Below are 11,166 nucleotides of genomic sequence, written 5' to 3'. Positions count from 1 at the left end.
TTTACACTTAGGTATAGCTTGCCAAGAAGACTTGAAGCAGGGATGGTAATCCTAGCGTTATCTCCAGAGTGTGTGACTGGAGGATTGTGTTGAGAGAGATTCAGAGGCAGATCCGACTCTGTGCCAAAGTGATGTCCGCTAACGGCATTGACTGGGAGTAAGTTTGCTTTCCCCAGCTTTGCAGGGTTATCGCCTCCTGCGATGCCTGCTTTGTAGCTGAGGACAGAGCCTTAAGTAAAACGATGTATCTGATATGGCTGAGTACACATATCATGTAGCTGGAGAGAGAAAGTACTGTTTCTCTACATCATAGAGGCCACCATCGCCTACTTATGGCCCAGCCTCTCCCCCTCCCCCTCCTAGCCGGACACATAAAGAAAGACCCCAAATCCCAAACTGCATTTTTATTATTTTTTAATAAACTTTATTCTATATTACAAATAGGTTTTTTTTTGTTGTTCTGAACTGCAAAATAGGAATGCCTTATATTTACATACACAGGTATACAATTAATTATAACAAAGGTACAGAAGCTTGCCTTTACCAAGTTACAGCTGGGCTCCAATTTAAATAGCATAGGTTTCCTTTTAAAAAACTTTTTTTAAATCTTTTTTTTTTTTTAATCTTACTCAGATACTCTTCTTTAAAATCAAAACCAGAAGACCCTCTTCTTCTAATAGATTTCATCCACATATCTTTGAGGCTCATTGTAACACTGTTGTCTAAAGATATGTTTTGCTTTGTTCTAACAAAGGGTCGGTGTTCAAGGTGGGAGCTTTCTGGAAACAGAAGTGGGGCGGGGCTGGGAGTGGGTGACCCAAGCAGGAATGACCGCCCTACGGCCTTCAGCGCCCTGTCTCTGAGACTCAGAGGCCCCTGCCTGTTCCTTAAACCACCCATTCATCCTTTCCTGTTCCTCTTCCTCTCTCTAGTGTTTGAGACTTAACTCTGGGTCATCTGACCAGGCCAGACTCCTCTCCCCCCACCCCTTGGCTCACTGAGCCATTATCTCTTGTGGTACCCTGGAGTTGTTGGTTGCTATGGTAACTTGGCAGGACCCTGCTGAAGGAGATAGGCTGGTCTCTACAAGCTAAAGTGGGGAGGAGGGCGGCTACCTCCAATTCTTCCCTCCCATCTCAGGGCCTGGGGTTCTTGTTCTTGGTCAGTGCAGCCAACTCATGACTAAGCCAGGACCTCTGGCCTCACGGATGCCAGGCCCAGGCAGGGAGTGATGGGGGCGGGGGGGAAGTCATCCACCCTAAAACACAAAGTCATGGTTTCCAAATGGAAACAAGATTCTTTGAGGTAAACTAGCTTTTCTTTTTAAAGAACGGAAGGTTTAACAGGCCAAAACAAGCTGACAGGAACATCGGGGAAGGAGAACACACAGGGACACATACACCTTCTAAGTTGTCCACCTGTATTGCGTTCAATAGTCCTGTTTGGTAAAGTGGTGTCTCCGTTTCTTAAGTGTCCTTTGCATTGCTCTTTAACCGTATCCTCTGTTTGGAGTTCTACTCTTGTAAGGGAGCCCTTCCAAAATGTGCTTGAGTTGTAAGATCAAAGATACCAACAAAAGAAGTTCTAATTCCAGATAAGGAAACTGGTGGAAGATGAGCTGCACAGACCTATTTGCCGTGGGCATCTGCCTTCTTGGGAGAGGGGTCCCTCCACAGCCAATCCCTAACAGGGGCTCCCTGCTGTTTGTGGGAAGCTGTAGGATTCAGCAACACCAGGGGCGGCCCAGAGAGACGTGAAAGAGGGTAGAGTGGAGGGAAGGTGGGGCTCGCCTGATCAAGGTCACCGGGCCTTCCCCACCCTGGCCCAGCTCAGTCTCTGCTAGTACAAACAGAAATCTCTTTTTATTCATAGGGATTTTGTTTCATTCTGATTTAGAGTAGTCACCTGCCTACTCAAGGAATTTAATTGGGACTCTAATGAGTATGTATTACTTTTACAACCAAAGCATCCTTTACATTTTATAAAAGCTGGATACTCCCCCTAATAATAAATAATTTTATTGGGGATCAAAGATTTGTAGTTTAAAAAAGCTCTCTCTTGAATGAACTTTTACTGCAGAGATTCCTTTCCGGGTGGGAGGCGGGGTCATTCAGTTTTCCAGAGGCTCCGGAGCGGAGCGTCAGCCTCTCCCGGGAGCTGCCTCTCCGGCGTCCCCTGTGGCTGTCCCTCAGCCTCCCAGTCTGTAAGATGACTCGTTTGCTATGCCTGTGGGGTCGGCGGCAGAGGCAGGAGGGGCAGGGGTAGCGCGGCGGGGCTCCAGCCAGCCAAGGGAAGCGCCAGGAATGTTGGCAGCCACGGAGGCTGCTCCCCCTGGCACGGCCACGCCTGGGGATGTCCTGACCCATTTCTTTAACAACAGGGGGAGCCCCCCTGTCCTCCGGTCTCGTTTCTCCTCATCCCCTTGGAAGTCACAGATAAAGAGTTCTGTGTTCCCCCCGCCCCACCCCAGTATTTGGACTTTACATCCACGCCTGGGCTCCCTCCTTAATCTCAAACCCTTAAAATACACAAACAAAAAATAAACAACTACAGACCCCAAATAAACAGCCAACCTACGGCTTAAAGACAAAGGGAAGGGCTGAGGGATGGGAGGGGGGCTTAGTGGTCTATCCTGAGAGCTGACAGGGAAAGTGAGGGGCTGAGAGAAGGTTCTTGAGGACGTGAACTAGAAGCAAGAGGAAGGGCCAGGAAGGAGGTGGGATCTGCCCGGGGCCGGTCTGCTGGGGGCACAGTGGTGACTCTGGTACCTGGACGCTTTTCATTCATGGGATCGCCTCTCAGACGCCCGCGCTGCGGTTCTCATTGGCAGGGCCAGTTCCTGGAAGGGCCGTGGTCCAGGGCCAAAGCTTCTCTCCCTCCACGGCTCTCTGTTTTTGATTAACAGTAATTAACCGTAGCCTTCACTGCGTTCGTTAAGTATTTGACTTCGCACCCTGTGAGGCCAAAGGAAGTGCCCCTTTGTCCTAAGAGCTGAGACGGATGGGATAAGGAGCTTTCCCTTTTAGGTGAGAGCGAGGGGTTGTTTAGGGCTCTGGAAACATCAGCAGGACTTGCCTTGTGGAATGGAGGCCATTTGGGAAATCACTGCTGTGGCTCCTCTGATGGGGGCCCACCGGCCCTGGCTGGGCCAGGGAGCCCCGAGAGCGCTCGCAGGGCGAGGCAGCTTTGGAGGGCTGGATGGGGCTAGGGCGGTCCCAGGGGGCTGGACTGAGGGCGGAGCTGTCCTCCGGGGGCTGAGCAGCTCCTGAACTTAGTGGCTATGGGGTCTTGGGGCAGAGGCTACGCGTGCGTGCGGGAGGTAGGCAAGGGGGGAGGGGGCACTCGGGAGCTAGGCATGCAAAGGGGACAAGAGCACGAGGATCTGGGGTGAGGGGAGGGGGTGTGGTGCTGGGATAGTACGTCGACACTGCTCCCGGCCTGGGAGGTGAGAGCTGGGCCTGCAGGGCCAAGGTCAGAGACCTCGCTCCCGCCGCTGCTTGGGCACGGTCCAGGACAGTCTGCCTCAAACGTCGGGATTTGTTTAAACTGATTTCTGTCTTTCTAGCATCTCTGGTCTCACTCACTGGCCCACGGGCTCACGAGGGAGGCTCTAGGGCTCTGGGTGTGCACATCACGGTTGGCCTATGGGACGCTCAGGTTATCCTGGATCCCTGACTTCCAAACCACCCTGAAAGCAGGAGGCAAGAAAAACATGTTTTCCTGAGGAAGTAACCGATACAACAGCCGACTTCACTTAAAGGTACCATTTGCAGTTAACCAAGAAATGCCAGGGTTTCTCCTGCCAAGGAAGGACAGAGAATGGCAAAGCCCAGACTTGGGGGAGACTTGTGCTCCCGGGAGAGATGACCAGCCTGCAGTTAACTTTCCCAGCCTCTCTCTCCCATTCTTTTAGATTCAGGACGTCGTAAAGTTCTTCCTCCCCCTCGCCATTCCCGGCGCCATCCCATCTCACTTCAACATTCAGACTCCTTACCTCACCTAGGTCAGTTATTTCGACTGTGTGATCTCCTGGTACCATTTTGGACCCTGGTGGTTTCAAGGGGTTGAAAGAGTGAAAGAGATGGGATGAAAGGGAGGTGAGGAGACATGGCCTTTTCTCCCCTGCTCTCTGCCCACAACTCAAGGAGTCAGATAAAGGTCCCACCTTCAACAGAACTGTGACCCTGAACATTAACTTTGACACGGGGCGGGGCCTTGAAGAGACTTCCCTTCCAGAGGACCCAGTCTGCCCAAGGCCCTTCTCTGGCACATACTGGCCAGCATGGGGTCTCTGGCCTGCCAGGAGGAGGTTGGGCATTCCAAGGGGGAGGTGTGGAAAGAAGATCTGGGGGGAAGAGAGGCTTTTTGACAACGCTGCCTTGTCTTTACTTTGAAACGTATCACACGTGCGCCAAGAATCCAAACGAAAGAAATGGAAAACAAACAGTAAAAGGAAAAAGAGCTCTTATGGGGAAGATGGGTTGTGACGCTGCGAAATTCGATCCTATTTCTCCATCCCCCCAGCAGGTCACAGAGACTTTGGGCAAACAGAGCGCCAGAAACAACCCACCCCACAACCCACCCCACCAATTAAAACAGAACCCGCCCCAAACCCCTCCCCCAGGAGAGACGCGGAGGGCGTGGAAACTTGTCCGCCCGCCTCCCCTCTTTCTTCCTGACGTTTCTCCCGAGGTGACTGAAGTTTCTCTTACAACAAAGACATGGGGAAAAAAATTTGTACCGACAACGAAACAATAATAATAATCCGGTAAAAAAAAGAAAAGCTTCAGCAGAACCATGATAACAGTCTTTTTCCTACTTGTTCATTTTTTTTCTCTAACTGTGCAAAACTTAAAAAATAATTCAAAACACACTCATACACACATACTTACACTCAGCTTCCATTCAGCACATCTGTGTTAAATATGTTTGTGTCTTCCTTCTCCCCAACCCCTTCACATGTGCAAAAATATTTTAGCGGCCCGGGTGCCTCCTCAGCCCTCCTCCGGCTTGCTTCCTTCCTGGCCTGCCAGGGCTTGTGGCTTCTGGGGAGGAAATCAAATGATCAAGGGTAGAAATTCCATGCTTCTTCACCTGCCACTTCATTTGCCAAAACCTTTGGTTATGCTTTTCCCCCCTGACATGCATATTTTTTCATTCTCCTCTTCCCGTCCGTTAGGTTACTTGTATTTTGCCCATCATTCGTCCTGCTCGACGCCACATCGTGCCCTGCTCTGCGTCACCACGGCCCGGCCTCCAGTCCTGTCCAGGATCCCCTTGGCCACTGACCACCCTGATTTCCTACGGAGAGGTGACCTCACCCCTCTGCACTCAGCACAGAAAACAAGTGTTGAAATGTCCCGAAGTTGCAGAATGAATGGCGAGCAAGGGCAGGAAGGGAGATGCTTCAAATCACCCTGATAGGACAAGAAAGCTTTCTGAGCTCTCTGCCTACTCCTGGGGCAGACACACACACACACACACACACACACACACACACACACACACACACACACACACACACACACACACACACGCATGTGCACGTGAGATCACACACACACACGTACTCATATCCAAAGGGGCTAGCATTCTTTAAGCACAGGGTGCTCCACAGATGTTGCTGGAAATGGTATGGTTCCTTCCTCTTTCCACGTGGGGCCCCTGTGGAGTGGATGGCAGGGGAGGATGTCTGATGCTCGGGGAGTGAAGACGGGACTGTGGAACCTTGTCCCCAACCCCACCTGAGATGCTGCCGCTGCTTGCYTCCCAGAGTGGTGCACAAACTCCACACCAGGGCTGCCGGGCGAGTCTATGGCRGAGACTGGACSACAGATGGAGATGGTGTCTAAGGTCCCTTCAAGGTTATAGGTTTCCACGATCCTCCGTCAGACAGTCTCTCACTATAGCCCCTGCTCACCTAGGACACATGTCTGAGCACACATTCGTCTGGCTGGCTAAAATGATGTACCCGTGGATGGAAGGACAGATGGAGGAACAGACGCCAGAGCCAAGGTCAGCTGTACGTCCCTCCTCCCTTTTCCAGCCAGGTCCTTCCTCTTGATTCTTCGCTCCTTCCCAAACACGACAAACCCGGGACTGAGCTGGGCTGGCATTTTGGCTTGTCTCTGCGAGGCTGTGCTTGAGCGTGTTTCTTTCCATGATGACTGCCAAAGAGCTGAGGGAGGAGAGTGACTAAAGAGACAGCTGAGATGTTGATGAAATAATTCCCAAGGAGGTCTGAACAGTCCAGAGACAAAGGCATCTGCATCTGCAACGGCACCAGGTTCTGCAGGGAGCCGGGGCGAGGCTGTCTGCCCCAACTTTCTACAGAGTTCTCAGGAAGGATAGTGGGGATGGGAGCCACCGAGAGAGCTGGAGGTAGAATCTCCCAGGTGCACTCGGCATTTTACCTTGACCCCTGATGAGCGATGACCAAGGAGGATGGAGGTGTGTCCTCTAGACGGCACTCGGGGATCTGCAAGGGATCAGACCCATGACTGTGGTGGTGATTCGCTAGCACGTGGTGGCAAACGGAAAACAGCCAGTTCTGCTTCCAGGGTGGATGCAGCTCTCTCTCTTCTTCTCTCCCTCTACGTGTTACGTTCCTGCCGCTGTGAGCCAGATTGGGAGGTTGGGAGGATCTCCACAGTGGGCTGTAACTGCTCTTCTTTCTCCTGTCTGGTTTTCCACAGGCCGGGAGGAGACTGGGCAGGCAGGGCCCTATGGGCACTTGGAAAGGCTCCAAGAAGATTGGAAGGGAACCAAAAGGCCTCTGGATGCCAACCCAACAAGTGGGAGACAGCCTGCGAGGCACCCCACGACGCGTCACGCTCCCCACTCCAGCCACATGCAGGAGGTGCAGCCTTTCTTCTCACAGTTGCAGAGGGACCATGCCACTGACAGACCCCCTGGAGATGGAAACCTGGGCCAGGAGACGTCTTCCCAGTGAAGGTAATACAGAGCTCACTGCCTCATCCGCAGGCCAGCGTTCGGCTCAAGGCGGGGCTATCAAAACGTGGAAGGTGAAGTAGCAGTACAGAAACATCCTTCATCCTCATCCATATTTGGGCCCTGCCGCTGACGCATGGGGTCAGCGGGGAAGGAGGGCCCCCTCTGACGTCTTCTGGTCACCAGGTCCCTCACGGCGGGGGGGGCATCCTGGACTAACTGAGGGTCGGTGGCTTGGCTCAATCATGTTGGTAGAGCAACTGCAAGAGAGGGGATCCAGGAAGGAGAGGGAGACAGAAACAGGCAGAGAGAGAGAGAGATAGCGCTGCTCGGGGGAGGCTGCTGACGCCAGTCGGAACTTGCACTTGGTAAAGATGATAATCTAGACTGAGGCACGGCTTGGTGTGTCCCTCCCTCCAGGGGGTGCCTGGAAGGACGGTTCTCAGCTGTCTAAGCTCATGAGGGTTATGACTTGTTCTAGTTTGTAGGCCAGTTTCTGCTTCCCACACTGGTCATCGTGGTCCAGAGGTCCAAGGATCTGTTGAAAAGCCAAGAACGGGGCGGTCACTAGTTTGCGTGTGTGTGTCTGTGTTCTTAGGGTACAGCAGACAGGGCGTGGTCAGAGGGTCTGGGAGGATGTGTGCAGGTGAAGCGGCCCACACGAGGTGGCAGGGGAGCCACACAACCTGGGTGACGGTGTGGGGAGGCGCGGGGCAGCCCTCGGGCATAGGGGACAAACGTGTGGGCACCCAGGTGTCAGTGAGCACAGGATGCCAGCGCACGCACCAGCACGTCTGAACACGTGTACATTTCACTGCCCACGGAAGACAGCTGAGAGTGGGCAGACGACACCTGTGCCAGGCTGCTGCAGTTACCTAGAGGTTAGACAGCAAACAGGTCCATGCCCAGTGGAAAGTATGGTGCTGTCTCGGGGTGACTATGATTTCACGATACCAAGACATTCCACCACCACCACCCCCGCACCGTGAAAAAGGAACGTCTTCCTCGTCCACAACCCAAGGCCTGAAATTCCACATTTAGCAAGTTATTTGGCTCCCCTTTGCCTGTTAAGAAACCAGTATCCCTCGGAGAGTTATGTCTTAAGCTTTACTGGTCATTGACACCCAACGGACAGTGTCTACACAGCCTTTGCTGAGATGACATGGGTGGCAGAGGACGGTGACAGAGCAATTGTGGACACATGAAGGAATATGTATTCGAAGCTGGGTCAGACTCAGGAGCTGTAGGATTGAACAAGGGCTCTACCAGTTTCTGGCCGGGTGATGTGGGGCAAAACATGTAACCTCTGAGCCCTCATTTCCTCATGGGTACAATGAGATGGGACGTGTGACTCCCTCTCGGGCTGCTCCAGGAGAGGGGATAAAGTCACGTGACACGGGAGCGCCCATCACACAATGCTGGCTCCAGCAGGGGCACGTGACAGCAGGGCTGCTCTCTACGGGTCCTGGGGTCTGAGGGAGCAGCGAGGGGAGAGGAGGCTGAAGGCTTGAAGGGAGGGTCCCAGAGCTTTGGACGTCCTGGCCCAGTTAATAAATTTTTAATTGGGGAGACCAAGCAAGCTGCCAACTTCTTAGCTGGCCGAGGACCACCAGTGACTGGCCCCCACATTTCATAAAGATGGGACGTTTTAATACTAACCGTAGACGAGTGAACTTGCAGACTAAGGGACAGGCCTTTCCAAGATGAGACAGTGGCACTCATATATTGGCCTACTGTACATTGTCCTCACTTGTCACGCAGCCACAGACAGGTGGAAACTGCCCTGGATTAGCACTGGCCCGTAGGCTGGCTTTGGGGTCCCTCCCCTAGAGGACCCACCACTGACTTTCCTTGCACTTGAGGTTCACAGCATTATACTGCTCATGGCCTGTGGACACCAGGCCCTGGGCCCTGCTGGGGCTCCTTCCTTAATCCAGAGTGCCTAGACCCTCCCTCAGGAGTGAGGCTGGGAGGAAGCAGAGAACCCGGGGCCCTGGCTTCGTCTCCTGTTACTACCTTCCACTCACAAGGCAGCTGTGCTGCTGCTCAGACATGGGGAGCCTGGATTCTGAACCTACCTGGTCTATACCGGTATGACCAAGAAAACCATGGGCACCTCTGTGCTGGCCAGAAAGAAGGCAGTGTCTGCAGGGGCAATGACCCCAGATGAAGTTTCCTTACTAGGGAATGCAGCAACTAAAAATAGACTCCATTCTGCTCTGGTCTGTATCTATTCTGTTCTGATTCTCTCCTACCCTATCATCTTGTTTTCTATTCTATTCTATTCTATTCTATTCTATTCTATTCTATTCTATCCTATCCTATCCTATCCTATCCTATTCTTTTCTTTTCTTTTCCTTATGACCTGCCCATGGAAGTGGGGAACTACTTGCTTAAAGATAATTAGATCAGAGAGAGAAAGGGAAAAAATCAAGGAGAGGGAACAGCAGGGAATAAAAAATAAAGAGAAAAAAACAAGAGAGATACTTGAGCTGTATATCTGAAAAGAACAGGGCTTAATGTAGAACTGATAGACTGCTATGTTTCTAGCATCCGTCTTTAGAGCACAGCCCTCAAGCCCTGGGTGGTAGAGTTTCCCCAGCAGACGTGGGGGAGGGGTGTGTCTGACAGAGGCTGCTCCGGGCAGGGATTTCTGGGTCTCTGCCCCAGTCCTTCCCAGCGGGCCCCGAGCAGGGCAGGGCTCACCTCCTCGCTGTACTTGCCCACGTAGGAGAAGATCTCGGAGAGCGCGCTCATGGTGTTGAACTCGTTCATGTGCATCCGGGACTGCTCAGCCAGGTAGGCATTCATGTCCTGGTCACTGATGGCCGGCATCTTCCCGATGTCCGAGTAGTACCTGCCGAGGCACGACAGTGAGGAACCGTGCGTGCGGGGCAGAGGAGAGATGGAAACTCCCAGCGCCGGGTCTGGGGCCAGCGGGTTCGGAGGGTGACCCAGACACTATCAGAGGGTGGACAGGGTGGGCACAGGAGGAAGGAGCGACTATCGCCTGCACTGGCTTTGTTCCCGGCTCCCGGAAGAGTGGTCCAGTCTGCCTTGTGTGTCCTTCTAACTCCCCCTCCCACAGACGCAAGACATCCCCTCCATGGGGCCTGAAGGCTCTTCTAGGCAGTTGCCCTGCCCTGATGCCCCCCCTCTCTGAGGTTAGCCAGGAGAAGGGTGGGGCTGGGGGCCGCTTGCGGGGAGAGGCTGGCAGAAGGCAATCAGTCACTGTCACTTGCAGCTGTGCACTCCTGTCAACTGGTTAATTAGATGCCAACATTTACATTTTTAATTTCTGAAGTTTGACATTTTATGCAGCAAACCCCAACTCTCCCACCAGAGGGGAGTTGTGTCATTTCCTAATGAGGCACTGAAGGGCCCCGGTGCCCCCCAAGACAGGTGCTTTCGGCTGTGGGCTACGGGGAAGAGACCAGGCACCTGCAAAGGCGGGGGAGCATCAGGGCCGTAGGGCAGCACGCTCGGGAGTCCTTGTGGTGTCCCAGCTCAGCCCACGGTGACTGCCCGAGCCTGGGAGCTTAGAACAGAGGAGGGTGGCGGGGACAGTCACCAGGGCGGGGACTAGGGTGAGGCAGGTGAGGCAGCTGGGGAACAAAGTTTTCGGAGAGTCACTCTCACCTGGGAAGGTGCAGGTGACAATGACAGGCCTTGGGTTCCCAGAACTCAAGCCTTGATCAGGTGAGTGGAGGGAGTATTCTCAGAGGCTCTGGTTCATTCTCACCCTGGACCTCAGCCCTGCATCTCTCCCTCTGCATCCCTTACCATGCTGACCATGAACCTCTCAGTCCTGTGCCCACCTTCACCTCTGCCCCTAGGTGCCCAGGAGCTGGGTGGCAGACGATCAGAGGTGGCACTCGTGCGCTACTCCAGCATCATGCTCAAGGGCCTGCGTGAACGACAGGTCAGTTTGCGCCAGGGCATCCCCAGGCCGGCAAGGATTGGCAAGGGGTGGGCTGGCCGCCCTACTGGAGCCACAGCCCTGCACGGAGGCCGTCCTGCCTCCGGCTCATTTGGACTTCCTTTCTTCACAATGTTATTTCAGTGTGGGGTCCTCTCTTCCCTTGCTCTCCCTCGTCTTCAGAGCCCTTGGGCCCCTCAGCTCCTTGTCCTGTTTCATTTTGGTTCCTCTGTTCCATCCCAGAAGAGCCCACTCTCTTCTAGGCCTGAATCCCACCCCAAAACATCTTTAGGGTC

At 53.4% G+C, this 11,166-nt stretch overlaps 1 protein-coding gene across 2 annotated transcripts in view; it reads right to left on the bottom strand.

Moving 5' to 3' along the window:
• Positions 1-4,801: 4,801 nt before the first annotated feature.
• PLXNA4 (plexin A4) overlaps positions 4,802-11,166 on the bottom strand; it is a 463,197-nt gene continuing 456,832 nt past the window's right edge. For both annotated transcript variants that reach the window (XM_027101899.1, XM_027101898.1), the window contains exons 31-32: positions 9,658-9,808; positions 4,802-7,489 (exon numbers count right to left, since the gene is read on the bottom strand). In XM_027101899.1, the coding sequence (XP_026957700.1) occupies positions 7,394-7,489; positions 9,658-9,808 (247 nt within the window). In that variant the 3' untranslated portion in view covers positions 4,802-7,393. The remainder of the gene's footprint in view (positions 7,490-9,657; positions 9,809-11,166) is intronic.

The sequence above is a fragment of the Aethalodelphis obliquidens genome, unplaced genomic scaffold (genome assembly GCF_003676395.1).
Source record: "Aethalodelphis obliquidens isolate GAN/ISIS:26980383/991018 unplaced genomic scaffold, ASM367639v1 scaffold5, whole genome shotgun sequence".
In the NCBI taxonomy this organism is placed as follows: Eukaryota; Metazoa; Chordata; class Mammalia; order Artiodactyla; family Delphinidae; genus Aethalodelphis; species Aethalodelphis obliquidens.
The sequence above is the reverse complement of the archived record's forward strand: the minus strand, read 5'-3'. Positions and strand labels throughout refer to the sequence as shown.